The sequence below is a fragment of the Convolutriloba macropyga genome, chromosome 2, assembly GCF_964194025.1.
Source record: "Convolutriloba macropyga chromosome 2, txConMacr16.3, whole genome shotgun sequence".
NCBI classification, from domain to species: domain Eukaryota; kingdom Metazoa; phylum Xenacoelomorpha; order Acoela; family Convolutidae; genus Convolutriloba; species Convolutriloba macropyga.
In genome coordinates, this window is record NC_134469.1 from 57503738 (window position 1) to 57522831 (window position 19094).

The 19094-nt window shown below is 36.3% G+C and overlaps 1 protein-coding gene across 2 annotated transcripts in view; it reads left to right on the plus strand.

Moving 5' to 3' along the window:
• Positions 1-446: 446 nt before the first annotated feature.
• Positions 447-19094, plus strand: part of LOC142334532 (uncharacterized) — a 42294-nt gene continuing 23646 nt past the window's right edge. Inside the window, exons 1-4 of one of the 2 annotated variants that reach the window (XM_075382631.1) lie at positions 447-1392; positions 10398-10670; positions 11299-11587; positions 18653-18792. In XM_075382631.1, coding sequence (XP_075238746.1) covers positions 1085-1392; positions 10398-10670; positions 11299-11587; positions 18653-18792 — 1010 coding nt within the window. In that variant the 5' untranslated portion in view covers positions 447-1084. Of the gene's footprint in view, positions 1393-9067; positions 9483-10397; positions 10671-11298; positions 11588-18652; positions 18793-19094 lie in introns of those variants that run through there. The other variant, XM_075382632.1, reaches the window with a different exon arrangement.

A 19094-nucleotide genomic window follows, 5' to 3' on the forward strand; every position in this document is an offset into this window, starting at 1 on the left:
TGCATCAGTTATTGTCTTAAAACTTTGATTATATTCATGATTTTATATGACACAAAAAAACAATAGAACTGATTTTGCTATATGTTGTCGCAAATAGAATTTGTCATTTTCTTCTTACGACTCGAAATTTCGTTTGCAGCCCATAGTTTCAAGTCAATAGGGCACTTAAGTCTTAAAAATGACGTCAATATATTGTACAACGTTTTTCAAAACCATTGAAAATTGATTTAACTCAATTTTTTTAAACACTAGCCAAGTGAAAAGCGGATTATTCCAGCTGTGTTAAATGAATTGTTATTGTTTTTTTTTCAAGTCGCAACCTAGCAACGAACTCTGGGAGTCCACTGGGTGTTTTTCGAGTGTTGATTATCAGTGAACTTCCATTTTGCAGTCCGATACCTTTTAATTGCTTTTTCATTGATAAATATTTTTCGAATCTGTCCAGAAATATCAAATATTTTAGTATCTGAGTTACTTTGCTATATGATTGACTTTTCTATTTGATGTACTGTTTGATGCATCATTTGATCTTTTTGTGCAGTAATTGACATCTCAAAATGTTCCTCCCTGGCTGGCGCTTGGCTTGCGCGATTTTTGACATATGAGTTGCGTCATCTGTCACCGGTGAAGAATTCCATTGGGAATTAAGATGAACCTTTTGTTTAATGGCAGTGTTTTTAATATGAATTTAAGCTTTTGTACTTTTGTGAATTGTTTATTGTTGAATATTGTCGGTTTTGATAGGAGCTGTTGGTTGGTGGTCGCTACCTCTTTGTTCTGAAGCGTTCTTTGCTACGCTTTTGCCAACTCATGCGGATTAGAGAAAGCTGTGAAGCGTGTTACAGGAGACAGGTTTCTGCTTGCATAATTGAAGCTGAAAACAATAATCGGACAAATCGAACATTAAAGCATTCTTTTTTCAAATCACACCACTCGCGGATATGCTAGCTGTAATACCACAATTATTAATTAAATTTATTTTACTACAAAAGTGTGCTCACCAAATTGAATAGTAACAACTTGTACATATTTTATCTTTGATTTTCTCTTTTCTAACGAAAAAGCTGTTGTTAAAACTTTATTTATGTCTCTGAAAAGTTCACAACAGCTGAACGTTAGCATGCCAATCCGGATATCAAAACGATATCCAAAGAAATCCTCAACTTTTACAGCAAGTAATTCTATAAACGCTAAGCCTGGTGCAAAACTAGTTGTTACCGAAGATAAAGAAAATGATACCCGAATTGACATTAATGGAGCATTGAAAGTTATTGATTTGAGACCTCAGGAGACGTTTCGTAGCAACGAGCTTGCAATTATTATCGAGAGAGATGTTGTTGAATCAACAGATGCTAGTGCAATCAATAGTCCATTGCAGTCTTTCATTGAGACGTGAGTACAGCTTGTATTGAAATCCACAGAAAGACAACACAGATTAATGAATCTAGTAGGTGTGGCTAGAAATATTGATAAATGATATATTCTTAATATTTTGAATTATTAGTATGTTTGGAATCATAGGAAATCATTTTAGGAAACGAAAAACATTTGTTTGTCTTTGGGTTTGGGATTCAATCTAAAACTAATTATAACGAACATGATGACATCAATAACTATAAAATGTATCGTTATATTGCAGTATACTGTTTAATAGCCGCAAAGCGATAGCTGAGGCTGTTATTGACCTTCCTTGGTTTTTTTGTCATCAAGGTTTTTGTTACGACCATATGACGCCACAATCACTTCAAATTAATTTTTCGTTTAGTCATTCGTGCAATTTCAACTGAATTGCGTGCGTGACGTCATTTTTCACTCTCAGTGCACAGAGTTTTTTTGTTTTTTCGCTGGATTAAGTTTTTGGTTACATGTGACTTACCTCACTCGCAGAAATTATTTCCTCACTCTGAAATGGATTTTTCTCCACATTAATTCAATGAGATAAGGTCAAGTGAGTGCGTGTCGCTCTAATTGAAGGGTATTTGAGGGCAACTAATGGAAGCAGCAATAAGTGAAAAGGATTCTTAATCAAAATATAACATCTCAATCTCAGCATTTATAGAAAAAAGGTTCTTTTTTGGTCTGTATCTTTTTGAGACTGCAGATATAAGAAGCTATTTTTTGTCCACTAAACTACTACTTTTCGTTCTCAAAAACGGGATAAAATGGTGGCGCCCGGAGGGAATTAAGTTTTTACGAGCCTTTCAGCTCTCTAGTCTCCAAGTATGCAATTTACAGAAACTGGTTTGAAGACGTATACTCCTGGTGTGAAGGGCGGTTTTTAGAGTTTGACCCCCACGCTCCACCCTTTCACTTCTTCACCCTCTCCCACATCAGCCCCCCTTTACACCCCTCTGCCAGATCACCCTTCCCTCCGCCACTTCACCCCTCTCCCATATCAGCCCCCCACTTCTCCGCCATCCCCACCATTGCACGTCGTTCAGGCATTAAGGATGTGGCCCCGTGCAGCCAAAGACCCCCACCGTTGCCCCTCCCCATAAATTCACGACATCGCTGCGCTCACGTGCCTTTAATTAAGCTAAAACTAGCCTCACTAAACCGTAGCTAGCTACTTACGAAGCCAAACGTTCGGCGGTAGTTTGAGAGCAATTCGCCCGACGTTAGTCGGTTGTGTTTTTTTTTTGTTTTTGAATGTTATTGGCAAGAAAATTGATTTTCTATCTCTCTAGACTTCGAATGTTTAAATGTTTCGAACCTTTTTTCGATTTATGAGTCAAACCCACAAAGGTTTCCATACAAAAATTTTTGCAACAAAATTTTTGCACAAAATTTTTAGTACAAAATTTCTGCTGAAAAGTAAGACACAATTTTGTTAAGAGACACAACAAGTTTCTTTCGGTTATTTCTTGCCTTGTCAATTCCCAAAACCAAGATTTAGAAGTTTATTTCAAGCCAATGGTAGCGTTTTGAACATTACCGTTGAATGCATATACAACACTTGAACATCCAAGCGCTGTATCAAGATGGCGTATCAAGTTTAACGTGTAGCAAATAAAACAATAATGGAGCCATTACAAACAAAGACATCAAACTTTTGTGCTGAGAATGATTTTTTCGCAAAGGAAATGCGAAGAATTCAGAGGCTTGAGAAGTGAAAATGAAATTACAGCATTTTAAGCTGCATGTCTACAAATTATAAGATTTCTTACCGGGAGGGGTGACAGAATCATTCAAGCGAGATCGTAGTCTGCAATAACACTAACAAAAGTAGAAAATAAGTTTCAAACAAACTCTATTCGTACAGAGGCGCATTTGATTTTACTTGATCTCTAGTAATAGACACCATTTTTAGCACCTAACTTTTTTGCGTCTAACTCAAGAAAGGTGATCTACGCTCAGAAAGATTTTCGATATTTGGCTTGTAGTTTACAAATTTATACTTCGCAGCTACATGTCATCATTTGAATTAGTTTAAGCACTGTAATTTGTGAGTTTACTCAGCATTTTAAATCCCACACGAAAAAATTTGGAAATAATACTTAATCAAATTTAGACCGTTTCCTCCCGATCTTGTCTCTTTTTGTTAGTTTGTTTTTCCAGAGACTGTGATGGTCATCAATTAGAGTTCATCCAGCTGTATTGTGGGTGCGAACTTCAATGCAGATTCAATTTCTTTAGTGATTGTTTCTGTACAAAATACTTCTTTTCAAATGCCCGCCTGTTAAAATTCAAGAGGCTGTTAGAGATCTTCGATGAATGTGGAAGCAAGTTGTAAACTTTTGCGAGAAATTTGGACAATAATTTTAACTGTTCCCTCATCTTTAACTCATTCACAACATTTGCATCAATTGTGCGTCGTAATTTTTTAGATTTTATTTGCTGTTAGTTTTTCAAGGGAGCAGTTGATGGCAGTCAAGTTTGAGTCATCAGCAAACTGAAAAGCGCCGCTGGTCTAAAACACAAGCGGTAAATCATATGCGTAGAGAAGAAAAAGAAGAGGACCTAATACTGACCCTTACGGTATCCCACAATTAACTGGTTTCTGGTTAGAGTAAGCGCCATTGCAGGAAACATTGCATCCTATCGGATCTTTTCCGTTTGTGCGCCCCCGAGTACATCATGCTTCCCCAATTGAAGAGCACGTGTCATTACATGATAAATCATGTAAAAATATGGCACGTGCTTCTGGGGCCGCAAATAATATGCACCCACTAAGCTGGGGGTCAAAAACGGAAAAAATCCACCCTATCTTTTAAGTAGCTGCTCAACCATTCGTTGCATGGTCCTTTGATACTAATGAAATCTAGTTTTGGATAATTAGCGTGATCGATACAATCTAAGGGCTCTGATAAATCCAAGAATAAAGTGGTAATGTGATTCGATTTATAGTTTTCTCTTAACTTCTCTGTGATTTCTGCAAAAAGCGTCGACTGTCAAATGCTTTTTTTGAAAACCAAACTGCTTTGTGTGCAAACGATCAAAACTGTCTAAAATTGATTATACTCTGTTGTGCATTGCTCTTTCAAATACTTTGCTGAAAACAATGATTAGAGAAATTGGACGATAGCTATTCAAATCGCATTTGCAATCACCGTTGTGAAGTGGAATTATAATTGATTTCTTCAACTTTGATGGGAAAATAGCTGTTTTGAATGAAACAGGCGGTATTTGCTTGGAACAGCTTTTAACAATCATATTTCTTATATGATCGGCACCAGATGAGGTTTTGTTTTCGAGATCTTGAATGATGTTTTCTAGTTCCGAAATAGTCGTGGGTCTCAGCCAAATTGAAAATTCATTGAATTCTAATAACTGTTCAGAACTGACATTTGTTTCTTTTATAGTGCGATGCAATGTCTCCGCAATGTTAGAGAATTGCTCAATAAATTTTTCTGCAATCTGGATGTCATCCATACTGCCTGTCTTTGAGCAGAGATGATCAGTTCGACGAGCTTCAATACTCTTACCTCTCTAGTCTTTCAAGAGTTTATAGATTTGTTTTGTATCACGAATACGCTTATAGTATTGAGAGAAATAACAAATTTTTGATTTTTTGAGTTTATTTTCTGCATGTACTGTGGGTTTTCGCTATTTTTCCATTTTCGCTGCATTTAGTATCGCTTGTTTACTACATTAATTATCCTGTTATATATTTTGGCACGGAGAAAACCTTTGATGGAGCTACGTGTTATATCGGGTCATGTTTGTTTAAAACTGCGAGGAAAAGGGAATGAAAAGTCCCACTATTTTATTTGGTATTAAGAACAGGACACCCACAGAAGGTACTGATGCTTTCATCTGATTTTAGATAATTGGTGTCTCTGAAAGTACTTTATTTTCTGGACGAATGGTTCTTTGATTTGAGATCCGCTTGGAATAGGGCAGGAAAGTGATCACTATAATTTTCTTGCAATAGAGATTATACAGAGGTCAACCCTGTATCAAAGTTTTTGCAGATAGCATGATCTAAACATGACCCTCCGTTTGAGAAAGGTCGGGTTGTTTTGCTGCTTAATAAATTTTATCCGTTTGCTTCTATAGTTGACGGATATCTAAGAGTTGCATCGTTTTGCTTTAGTAAGTTATTTTTGATGTCTCCTATAATTAGGACAGGCAAACTCTTATATAAATTTTCCCAACAACTGATCAAATTTCGATAAAACGCAGTTTATTTATTCTCGGTGGATTATAAACCACGGCAATCTTATTTTACCACGGTATTTGACCTTTAGGAGCAGGCATTCGACAAACGTAGAGTCAAATTCATCAACTACAGAGACACAATTCAAACATTGTATCATTACGCTTCTTCCACGAGTGCCTCTAGGTTTGTTAAACACTTTGTAATTTGGAAGAGCAAAGCCGTTGGGTTAATCATCAGAATTTGACCATGTTTCAGTGATAGCTAAGATTGTTGATGACTTAGTATAAAGGCCTCTAGTGTTTTCTGATAGAACGAGAGGTAATAAGTAGCACCTTCAGAACTTTTTGGAGAGTTTCCCCACACCCAGCACAAAGTCTTCCAGTGTTTCGGGGGTCTGATACGTTTTCCCTTAGGTTCTGGAGTAGAGCCTGATAACGGTCTTCTAGGCCGGAGTAGGCTTTCGAGCTCTTACCACCAATATTGTTTATTAATAGCCGCAAGGCGATAGCTGGGGATATTATTGGCCTTCTCTTGGTTTTTTTATTTCGTCGTCAAGATTTTTGTTACGACCATATGACGTAACAACCATTCTTGTTCATTCGTTGATGCAATTGTTACTGAAACACGTGCATGGCGTCATTTTCGCTCATAGTGGAGCGAGTTTTTTTGTTCATTTGCGTGATTAAATTTTTGGTCACACGTGACTTACCTTACTCTCAAAAATGACTTCCTCAGTTTGAAATTGACTTTTGTTTACTTTAGTTTACCGAGAGATATGGTCAAGTGGATGTGTCACTCTAAATGAAGGTTATTTAAGAGCTGCTGATAGAGGAAGCTAATCTCAGCCTTCAATGATCACACTATTTTTTGGTCCATTTTTTAAACTGCAGATCTACAAAGCTATTGCGGCTATTTTTGGACAATCTGCAGCTATGTTTGTCAGTTGGCAATAGGATGATGCATCAATGATCATAGTTGAAGGTTTGAAGCAGTGAAGCTGTTTTAACAAACTTTTGGATCGCCCAAAGCATTTACTTCCATTGGTTCTGACGGTACAGAGTTTACTTTTCTGCGAGTCCTCTTAGTTGCCACGTTTTCAAATGTATTGACATCATTTTTTTCGTACCTCCGGAAACTCTCGTCTCCTTTTACTGTTTGTGACTTAAACTTTCACAGCAAAATTTTTCGTAGAAACTTTGGGATGTTTCTCGGCTACGGCATTACGGCATACTTCCAAATTTCTCTGTCTTTTTAAGGGAGGTGCTCTTTCATGCTTATAAACTCTTGGTTTCTTCTATTCTTAGCTCCAGAGAGAATTAATTGAGATCTCCACAAAGTTTTTGTCAGCGGAAAAAACAAATTTAACAATCACTGAGTACTGCCCTTCTCCACTCTTAATGAAATGACAGGCTTTCAGATTTTCCGGCGGTATATTTGAATTGAAGTTGTTGTTGATGAAATCGATGACTTGGTTTTGCAGTGTCTTGTTAGATCTCGGATCATAGGAAAAATTTTTGAATATGAGACAGTCTTGTCTACTCTAGTGCTCTAATTGCAGCACCTTCGAAAGGTCATCTACACAGTTGGTGAGATACACGATGTCTTCTCTTCGTCTTTTCTATGGATGTCATTCTTGAGGGCAGTCATCTCACTTCTCACGAGATACAATATATTTCCCAGGCTGTGGTTATCAATACTCAGTTGATCAATAGTTTAACCATGTTGTAGGGGCTTTGAAGGTTAACCATGTTGTAGAAACCCAGGTCTCAAGCAGTATCTATTTAATAAGTTTATCACAACGATCAGGCTACTTTGAATAGTTTGAATATTTCAAACTTCCACGATTTTTTGGTGACTTTTCAGATGTCGTTTTTTCTACCGGATATGATTTGTCGCCATCCTAATAAGATAGCTTGAATCGTAAACGGTTATTTGAATTATGCCAGAGATTTAAAGGATTTACTTTTGAAAAGTCTAGAAAGTGTGCAATGTTAGTTCTTCAGTTTTCTTTTCTCTAACAGAATGGTTGTGTTCTACCTTATCCTCCAATTTCACTTTGCATGTGAGCGCAATTATGCTCTCTGAGTCACTGATCAGCTCTCTTATAGCTTTACTTGCCCTGCTGTAAGAGTTGGGTTCATCGAAGCTGCTGAGGAAAGCTTGAGTCGGCAGATATTCTTGGTTTGCAGGGTGATTTCGCCCCCTCCCAAAAAAACCGTAGCCAACCCCTCGCCTATCGGTTGAGAGAATTTGTACGATGCTAGTTGATTTAAGTATGTTAAAGAAAAGATGACTGGTTACAATTTCAAAGAAGGTTAATGTTAGACATGGTTTGGCATTTGACAGCTTGGAACATATGCACGAACGCACATTGCCGATCTTTTTGCCATTCATATGGGCATGCTCATTAAGTCAGTTGTTGATTTCAGTATCCAGGGTCAAAAACTCTAGTCTGGTTCTGATTCTGAATTCATACAACCTGCTTGGTTGTAAAAAGTGCTTAGATATTCTCTGGATCGTTTGAATCTTAAGTTTTTATTGTACTTCGCTGGACTTTCAAGTGCATGTTGCGTTTGAATCGAATGTGATATTGTGACTTGTTTGACTCCATCATATGACTGATTAATAATTTGTGCCAGAGGGAAGCATTAGATAAATCAATGCAATGGTAGAGTGGTTGGTGGTGGTGGTTGAGGTAGTATTACTAGTGAAGGATTGAGCTGATGATCTTTGTGTTCACCTATGAAGCGACGTTGATTGATGGACGCTTTTATGTGTCAGGTTTAAAAGGGGCTGAGCAGAACAAAAGCTAGCGACGATTAAAGTACTGCGAGGCAGTTTTGTGAATGCTTCGCTTCTTGCTTCCAAACACCTGTTCAAAGCACCAGTCTCTCAGCCACAAAACCCATCGCAACAAAAGCAACACTTTGTCAATTCAGTCTCATTACCTCTCGTCTCTAGTAGCCGATGGAAGCCGGGCAGGATGGTTTACATAGGCGTTTTGTTCTGTCAAATTAACTGAATGCGTAATGTTTATAATAGAATTTGTCCATTTCCATGGGATTTTTTTGCAATTTTTGAGAAAACATTTATTGTAATGTCTCATCGTCGATTTGTTCGTTGCAGGGTATACCCGAACTCGAGAGGCATTTGGTTTGTTAATTTTGGTTTTAAGAAAAGAAAGCTTGCCAACTTCATTAGTTTAATAGGCAATAATTTAAATGAGGTTGATCATTTTTCCCTGATTATAAGAGTTATTCGGCGTCATGTGCTCTTCGGTTAAGCCACATAGCATCAGTGCCTAACCTTTATTAGATTTTTTGCCTGTTACAAACGTAACAAATAATGGCTTTAATGTTTCGCTTCTTTGCTTCGCTTTTTCTTCAATGCACCAATCCTGTAGTGGATTTAAATTTTACTACATAGAATATAGTAAAAATTTTATTCCAATGGTGCAAAAAACACGTGCGTTAAATTGGCTCGTTTGTTTCACTGAAATACTGTGTTAAACTTTAATTCTATCAAGAGAACTCAATCGTACACGCACTTGGTAAATCTTTACTTCTATGTTTATTTTCTTTGATACACGCGTTTTAAAACAGCGTTTGATGTGCTCTCCTTTAACGTATTTAAATCCAACACTGTAGAAAGTGCAGCCAACCATTTTTTGTCATACTCTAAATTATGCTTCAAAATATTTAGCCAAATTACCGGTTTATGATGCCTTAGTTGGCGAGCCAGACGAAGATCGCTGACCATAATGAACCAAATGTGTTGGAATTGTTTGTTGAATAAATTTATAGAATTTTTAAAGTTTAGTTTATTTGCGATAATTGGTTTAAATTGTCCCCAGAATGGCAGCTATTCTCGAAAGCAGCAAGTAAGTGACGATTATTATTAATTTCTCTCAATTTTGGCGTTTGTTGCAGCCATTTCTCCAACTTTTTTTATTGCAGGCATTTTAAAATTGATTTATCGTACGTATAATTCACCTCAATTCGTTGCCTATAAATGTGAAATTTCAGTATGTCGTTGTTCCAAGTCAACAACGTTGGCGTGGTGAATATGAGTTTTATCGGTTCTTAAAATTATTATAAAACTAAAAATAAAACTCAGTTCATAAAACTCAAAAAAAAAACATTTAATAAATTCCCTATGACCGGGTCTATACTCTTCTCTACAATGTGGGCATTTGTAACAGAGTAGAAAAATGAGGCTTGCTTTTAAACTACAGCCATGAATATATCGTTTTGTAAAGTGAACGTATCATTTGAGATCTTACAGATTTTGGGGTCTTTCCCATTATAGCCCCCCCAAGCTTAGTGGTCAGATAACCTATAGCCTACCCCCCCCCCCCCCCAATCATGGTAAATATACCATAATGGAGGTGGGGGCTATAATGGGAAAGACTCAGATTTTGTTTGATTGGTATCCGCGAGAGTCAACTAATACTTCGATTTTGTGTAGTGTGAACCTTCGTGAAAGCTAATCAAAGTTGATTAGACGTTTTGTTGTTAGAGTAACGTTCAAAATTATACTACACAAATTGACTTGGATTTGATGCCTTCACCTACGAAAAATCTCGTTGTTTGTTAATTTGCAGTTAAGTTCCAGTTAACTTTGTTCAATTGCACAAACTATAACGGGTTCACAAAAACCTCAAACGTTAGATTTCACCTAGGCGAAATGTGAGTTTGCAAATAAAATGTGCAGTTTAATTTTGAACATAATTGGAACCATTGAAAGAGGACAGAGACTTGCCTAATGTTTTCTTATTGTTCAAGTTTTGATTCAGAGCATCCTTGAATGATCATGGCTTTCCGTCGCCACTTTCCACCCCAGTGGGGGACGGGCCTTCTTGTGGGACTACGGAAATCAGGAGCCGGGCATCCTCATCGGGGTCTATAGGCAGAGTGAGGTCTGCGAGAACACGCAGCAGTGGTGCGACAAGGAGTAGGCATACAAGTGGGACTTTTGGATCATCCGCTAGAAAACAACGGAATTCGCAACTTCAATCGCCAATTGAAACTGACGACTACGAAGCGTACCTTAGCAAAGCCATAGAGAGGTAGGACATATAAAATTTTTGATCTATTGTTTTGCCCCTCCCCCCAAGTGTTTTTATCCCCCCCCCCCCAAGTGTTTTTATGCCCCCATATTTTTTTATTACCCCAATTACAATTGATGTGTTGTTATATAAGTCGTTTCTAGTATAAAACGAGCACGTGCGTCTTCGGGCGAAAAGTTGAATCTTTTCCGTTGGTGCCCCCCGCCCCCCGTATGTTATGCGCCCCCCAGTTACAGAGCACGTACCATTACACAGTAAATCATCACGTAAAAATATGGCACCTGCTTCTGGGTGGTGCAAATAATACGCGCCCACTAAGCTAGGGGGGGGGGGCACAAACGGAAACGATCCGTTAAGTTATACGCACAGTAAGTCATGGGGTTGCAAAAAAAAACTTATTTCGTAGAAATTAATCTTTTCAATTGGCTCTTTCGCCCTTGCCTTCATTTAGTAGATACAATTCACGATTTTGGCGAAGGAGCGTAAACCTTCTAGTTCATCTGTGCTCTACACTTTCCGCTATTTCTTCACCTTCTTGTTTTAAATATTAATGAAACTCGAAATAGTAGCGAGGACGTTGTCTAAATTACATAAGAGCAAATAGTGAATAAGCAAACTATGGTTTTAGCTATGGAGCTGAAGAGGGTGGTTTCTCTCTCGATGACTCTTTTGAGGACAGCTGCAGTAACCGAGTGTCCTCTTACTTCAACAACTACCCTTCTATAGAGGAAGGCTCACAACTGGGAGGGCTCAATGCAGCAAGTGGCGGCGGAGGAGGCTTTGCTGGGGGAGGTGGTTGGAGCCGAGATGTAAGTGGAAGCAAGAGTTGGCGAAGACAGAGGAGCACCAGGATCTCAGCTTTACTCACATCTGGAAATAGCACCGACAGATCCAGCACGTACTCATGGGGCGAAGATGTAAGTTGATGTGGGCTTTTCGGAGAAAATATTCCAATTTGTTTTAGTTTTATCCAGGCCATATCCAAATGTTGAGTACATATACATACATATATGCATTGGTATTGCTTTTTATTATTTTCTATTACAATTAGTTCACGCTGTCAGTTCTTTTGTCTCTCCGTTCAGCTGTGACGTTTAACACAGTGACTGGTCCAGTCAAGTTCTATGACGCATACGTATCGCAATCGCTGTTTTGGGCGGAGTTGAAAGAACGAAATATGAAGAAACATGATCAATTGATTTTTCTCGAATAAAGTTTGAAGCAATTATTGTAAGCGTTTGTGTCTTTTAAAGCAGTTTTTGCTCAACCGTTTTCTTACTTTTCAGAAATTCTTTTTGCTCGGATGCGCTAAGCAATTTAAGTTGGCTTTCCGTCTTAAAAAATGGGTTAAACAGGTAAAGCCCGGAGGTCATTAAGTACCTTAGAGCGTTTGTAGGCTCTAAGTATACGGTTCATCGAATCGGCTGAGTAATGCTTGAGGAGGTGCATTCATCGTATAAAGGCTTATCTTAGACCCCCCCCCCCCCCGCTTCATCAACGGCCCTTGAGGCTAGCCACTCTGTGCTTTGCTACAACCATGCTGCTTGTTACGACGAAGGCCAACCCCTCGACTATCATTCGGGTTAAAGCATTATCAGTAAATACTAAAATTGGATGTTCCAGTTTAAAGGAAATCTGAAAATTTTTTGTTCATGCTTGTACTGAAGGGCAGGATTATCAGTCACTACTTTATCTAAGCGTATATGGAGTTCTTATTTCTTCAATATAGTGTTCGATAAAGATTTTAAAATAAGGCCAGGTTTTTGTCTTTTTCTTAATTATAGCTGCGAAGCTGTAAGCTGAGCGTAGCTATATTGCGGTGCTCTTGGTTTTTTTTGTTTCGTCGTCTGACGCTCTTTTTTCGTTTTACATTTGTTCACACAGCAAAGCTGAAAAAGTCAAATATTCTGAATGACTTCTTCCTCTCACTAACAGCGTTTGCGCGCGTGACGTCATTTCTCACTCGCTTTAGCGGAGGTTTTTTGGTTATTTGCGTGATTAGATTTTGATCATACGTGACTTACCTCACTCAATAAAATGACTTCTGTACTTTAAAACTTGAGTTTAATTTGAATTTGTTTCAGGTCGAAGGAACTCATATGTGCAGTAAAGGTCCCTAATAAGAGGCTTCTGTGGAATGAATGTAACAAGCTTTATTAATTAATCGCTGAAAGTTTTTTAGCCTAGTTTTTTGAGCGGAGTCGATTTTTTTTCAATTTAGATCTGTATCTGTTTCTATCTCTATTATATGGCACGCAGGTCTATTCTTTTGCAGCTATTCCGGCAATCTGCCGGCTATGTTTTTAAATAGCCGCCGTCAGCCTCTCAATAGCTATAATTTAAGCGCTCTGCTTTCAACTCGTTCAACTGAGTGGAATTTAATATTGATTTAACATTTTTACTTAAAAACATTCAAGGTCAGAAGGCGAAATTAAGAAATCAAACGAAACAGGATAAACTAATAAATCGTGGGCACTAAGAATTAATGTTTAAAGACTTACTGCATTATGTAATCAAAGTTCCTTAGAGTATATTGCTAATCGGTATTAGTGTTAAGCTTATTGTCGTCCATTATAGACGCTGACTTTGCCAGGTTTTATTGAATCTAATGAAACTGCGGGCAAAATTAGAACACTTTTTGAAACTTAAAAGAAAACTATGCTGTCGTCAACTTTCTATTTGTGCGTTAAGTAAAGAAAGTTCCTTATAGTATACTGCTAACAAGCGTTAGTATTAAGCATTGCGTTGTCCAATTTAAAAGAGGATTCATAATTATCTAATCTAATGAAACTGTAGAAGAAATTAGAACACTTTTTAACAAGTAGAAAATATATTAGACTGTCGTCAAATTTTCTCTTTATTTTTTTTCTAACAGTTTCATTCCCAAAGGAGGTCTTTAAGGTCAACGGCAGCTTTTTGCCGGCTATGCTTAAAGTTTTTTTCCAAGGTAAAAAAAAATCGAGCTAATTAATATTAAGTTTAGCTATTAAGTTTCGCGAAATGAAGTGGAGCTAATCCCTGATTGGTGAAATGAAGGCGTTTTTGTCAGAAAAAAATCTCTTCGATTTTTTTCAATGCAAATCTAAGAAGACGAAAGGGTTGGAGTTGGATGAAAAAATGCAATTGTGAATGGCCCAAGTGTTCACGACGTTTGCAATTTTCTAGCAATTTGCTCACAAGTTGGTTTTATACAAAGGCCCACGTTATTATACTTAATACACTCTTAATCAAAATAGAGATCACCCTATTTGTGTAGTAGATATAAGCGAACAACTGATTGTTTTTCTTTCTTATTAGTTGATATTTTCTCACCGTAGTTCACTGCTCAAGGCAAGCAAGGCTTTGCGAAGTAATTTTACAATTAAGAAAAAAGATAACTTTGTCCTTTCTTTGAAAATTTTTTTAATAGTTTATCAGCAAATTTTTTATAATAGTTTATCAATGAAATTAGCAGTTTGCTAATAGTTTTTACATAGCTGTCTGATAAATTTGCTCTCGAACTATGTTTGAAAGAATTATTGTAAACGTGTTGATCTCTTTTGGAAATTTTTGCTTGACGTTTTTGACTTTCAGAGTGTGAATACTACGCCTTTGATTTTTCGTTTTGTGTCACAAGTTTCAGCAGCTAAAGAAGTTCACTACTAAACGTCAATTGGAAAGGGAGCTAAAATTGGTGAATTTTCTCACTTTTATTTTTATTAGTGGTATAATAAACTTATTTCGGCGTCATTTCAAGCCTACTTAGTGAATTTAGCTACTCTCACGACTGAAGCAAGCTGCAATAGATAACAGCTCTCACTAGTTGATCGAAAGCAATTTTTCCGACCTTAGTCGCTTCTGTTTTTTCATTTTTTAATTTTTGCTCAGCACCGTGTTGAGGTAGAAATGTGTTATTAAGTTTTATTTGTTTTTTTTTCAAAGAATTTTTATAAGTTCGAATCCGGGACCTGTCGTTTGTTTGATTTTGTTGAGATCCAACAGATGTTCAGCCAGATGAAGTAAGATGAAAATATGGTACGTCCAAATTGATGTTTCTTGCGATAACCTTGTTTTTAACGTAAGAACTCAACAGAGTTTGAAAACGAAGAATTTGCTTTCGTCCCAGTTGTGTTATGTTTTCTCGGACATGGACGACAACGCTATAAAGCTGCATATATTTTGTCTTTTATGGACTTGTATCTAATTTGAAGGTATTGAGATGTTTTCTAAGGAGATTTTGAAGTCCTTAACATTCAGAAAACCAGTTAATGCTACAATCTTTATTTTGTTTTGAATTTAGGTTAATTTGAAAATGAACATTCAAATTTATTGTCGGTCTGGAGATTTTTGAGGTTTTATCAATTTCTGATTGTTTATATTGAAGATTTATATTGTCACTTGGATTTTTCGGTCTAAAACTGAACAGCTGATCTAGTTGTTGAACAGCTGATCTTAAGATTTTTTTCTGATTTTGATAACGCAAAAACAAGTGCGTGGTTTTAGAATAATCTTTTGTATAGTGCGTTCTCAATAAAGCTCCTCTACAAATTTAACTTTTGAATTGAATTCTGAAACTGCTTTTAGCTTGGCAATTATCAAAGATTTTAGCTTGTTTTAACATTACTCACATTTTTTTGTTGGCGAAGCGATTGCGGAAAAAATTTAACGCAGAGTATGTGGTTTTAAGAAAAGTAACGGAAAGTACATCTATTTTTTTTTCTATTTTGAATTCTGCGTTCTGTCTTAATTAAGTTACTCTAGACATTTTTTTTTGAATCTCAATAACTATGATTTTCAGATTCCTAAATTGCTGAAGCAGTTGTTGTAGCCGGGTGTGTATGCCGCTTGACTGTTTTGATCTAGAATAATCGTTCACTTGCTGACTGTGTCCTAAGAAATCATTTGAGATCGAATTTGTCGAAGTTGTAATTTCTCTCGAGGAATTTTTTGTTTCTATAGAGCAAAATCTCCGTGAATTATTGTTGTATCTTATGCAAAATTTTGGTTTAACTATTTTTGCAATTTGATCTAAATAATTTTTTGCTTCAGTGATTTAACTTTTCTTCACGAGAATTCGGTTTCACTGATAAAGCCTGAGGAGGGCATTTGATTTTCTGTAGACTAACTATATGGATCACCGAAGTTACTGAGGAAGCAGAGCTTTGTTTTAATTGGAAATTTGAGTTTTCGTAGTGCCAAAGCCGACCCCTCGTTTTTTGTTCGAGAGCTGTTCATTCAAAGGTTTTAGTTTTGTTTTTTGAATTGGTTTAAAGCTGTTTTTATGCTTTTTTATCCAGAGCATTTATCATGTCGGGTTTCCCCAACTCTAACATTGGCTCTGCCTAGAAATAAATTGCTTGAGGTTAAAAGAACCTCTGAAAACGCGAATACTATAACTTTGAGCTAATATTTTCTATTGTGGATTATATCTGGTTTTACGCTCTACCTTTCTTTTCAAACGATGTTAAAATCGCTTAAATATATAAAACGGTATTAACCATGCTTTGGCACTTTAATGGTTATTTTTGTTAATTTTCTGATTTTGGAAGGTATTGTAAAAGATTGTTTTTATATTGATGCTGTGGATAAATAGGAGTTTTTCACTGCATTAATTTAAAATGTTTGCGTTTTCTTTCCTTTTATCTAGAAGTTCTGTAGTATTACGAGGACGATATTAATCCATCATGTTTTTATCATCCAAAGATTTTGTACTATTGTTGCTATCTTTAATTCCGTTGAGATTGATAGAACCAATAGAAAAATGATGGAACTATAAAGGCCATGATGGCATTGAGTCCGTGCGGAATATGATTCGGATGCTAAAAAATTGCAAGGTAAACTAATTTTGCTAGATTGACAAAGGCGGGGGGTGCAAAAGTCTTTTTTCTTATTTGATTCCTTTTATTCGAACTCCAATTTGAATCTTTTCGCTTTGTGCAAAATTGCTGAAAAAAGTCTGCGTAATTGCTAAGCTATAATGCAATTAGTTTGTATGAAATAAATCAATTTTTAAAATGGAAATCACGGAATTGATCTGGTCGCATTTTTTTTGTTACAAACCTTGTCCTAAAAAGTGTTTTTCGCTACATGTTCACTTTGCAAACATTTAGATTTTCCTTAAGGTTTTTTGCTGATTTTCATGAGTTCAATTGGTGGTCATTGATTGTGTGGTTGATCTAGCACTTAGTTGAAGAAAATTGTTGTTTGAGTTTTCGTGAAACTTCCTGATAACATGAAAATGACTTCCCTCTTCCTCTCAAATTGACTTTTCTTTCTTACTTGGGATAATTTGAAGTCAAATAAGCTCACTATAACCGAATGATATTTGAAGGCAATTTTACAAGACATCTGTCTAATTCAATCACAACGTTATAACATTTTGAAGGAAATCTGGTCTTCGAGGTTTTTTATTTCGGAATATTGTTTTGTGGACATTTGAGTTCCGTGTGAATTAAAAGAGTTACATTTCACAGCTGTAATTTTTTTCACTTTCCCGTGTCTGCTAGCTGTTTTATTACGGTTCTAAAAATTAACTAATAAAGGTAAGATGATATAACTTTTTATTTCAACATCGGTATGCGAATTTTTAAGTTCGAGTTGTGCACATAATGAAAACCAAATTTCAATTTTCTTTTCTATTGATGAGTAAATTTATGAATTTTGAGTTTGTCATATCTTTGTCGTTGAATAGCTACCACAAGTCACTTTTCACTACCAGAAGTCACCGAGTCACATATTTGTTGTGTTTTCTTATCAGAGCTTTTATATTTCCCCGATTTCCAAGTGCTTTCAATTTAATGGGTCTGATCCTTCATATGGGATGTTCTGTAAAAAAAACTGGGAGCGTTAAATTGTTGTGCTGTAGTTTTATTGGTGGGACGCAGATGTGCTGTAACGCTTGAAGTTCTTTCCAATTTACGATAGAAACAATTTCAGTGACGTGAGCTGTTGCTTTTCATAATCGCAAAAATCCGGTTCTATTAGTTTTATTCTCGTAATCTCTGAAATTAATATAGCTGCTTAAATTAAATTCGCAACTCTTTTGTGCCACTTTCAAATCAGAAGAAAGGAACTGTTGGCCGCATCTGCGTGTAGGTTTAGCTTTGAAAAATGTTTGAAATTCAAAGGTGCCATTCTAGTGCGCAAAGTGGCAACCTCCAGGTGTTTTTTATGCCTTTCAAATGTTTGTTATTGTTTTGTGTTGTGAAAACCATCGAATTCTAATTTATTCTCCCATGTGTGTGAGCAAACACCAAAATCTCTGTTCCTCAATACCAAAGCAAAGCCAGATTCCGTCATAAAATTTTTAATCATGTCGCTTCTGAAAAATTCACAACCATTTCTATTCTTTGATAGCGGTATAATTTGTGAATAAGGACATTTTTGCACGTTTTGATATATTTTTTTATAACTGATGACTGCAGATTTTATAGTGACGTGTGTTGTTTTTATGGTCAACGGCAGACTAATTTCTTTCCAATCAAGACATCAATCTTGAAATGGTGATTTGACTCAAACAATACATTTACAACCTAATTGCGCTCAATCCAACTTTCTGATCTCAGTCTGTTTTAACTTGGTGTCTAAGTTTGTAGCTAGGAGGAATTGGTGGAGGCATTGTAAAAAGATATGTACATTGTTTTGCATTTTGTGCTCTTGCAATAAAACTGACAGATGATGCGATATTTGGGAGCAAATTCATATTAAGCTCAAAAACGAATAGCTTTTCATTTATGTTCAAACTAAATTTGCTCAAAGATTCGGCTTCAAAACTATTGGAATCATTACTTGTTTTTTTTCATACACTGTAAATTATAGGACTAAAGAAACTGCATGATCTACAGAATAAATTGCCTGTATAATTTCTTTGCTTTAATTGCAGAAGGAATTATTGTTTCTGTTTATTGATTAGTTTTGTGTAACCGCACGCTGAATTCAAAAATATTAGAATTCACCTTTTTTCAACTTGTTTCTGTGCAATGTGAAATGTTTTGTTCTTTTAGGAATTCGACAAGCATGCAACCAAGTGCGTGGCCTCAATGTTTGGTGAGATAGACAAGGTTCTGTACGAGAATTTCAAGTCACGCAACGCGGTGCTCAACAAGGAGTGCAAAGAATGGACTAGGGAATTTGTCTATATCAGGTTAATTTAACTGCTCATTTTCGTTAGTCAATTTTATTTGTTTATTTCCGGCGTCAATTTTTTCACGTGCGTCTATTTGACTTCTGTTTTCAGAGTTTCTTTTCCTTGAGTGCTTTTAGCATGATAAATGTGTTCTAATTGCGCCTAGTTGAAATTGCTAGAATCCATCAATGAACAACAGAAACTTTTACGACCTGAAAACTTTTTGTCAAAAAACAATAAAGAATATTTGATGTTGCCCCCTTTTAAAAATTATTTCATTGTCTTATCACTTAGTATCATCAATGACAGGTCTCATTGGT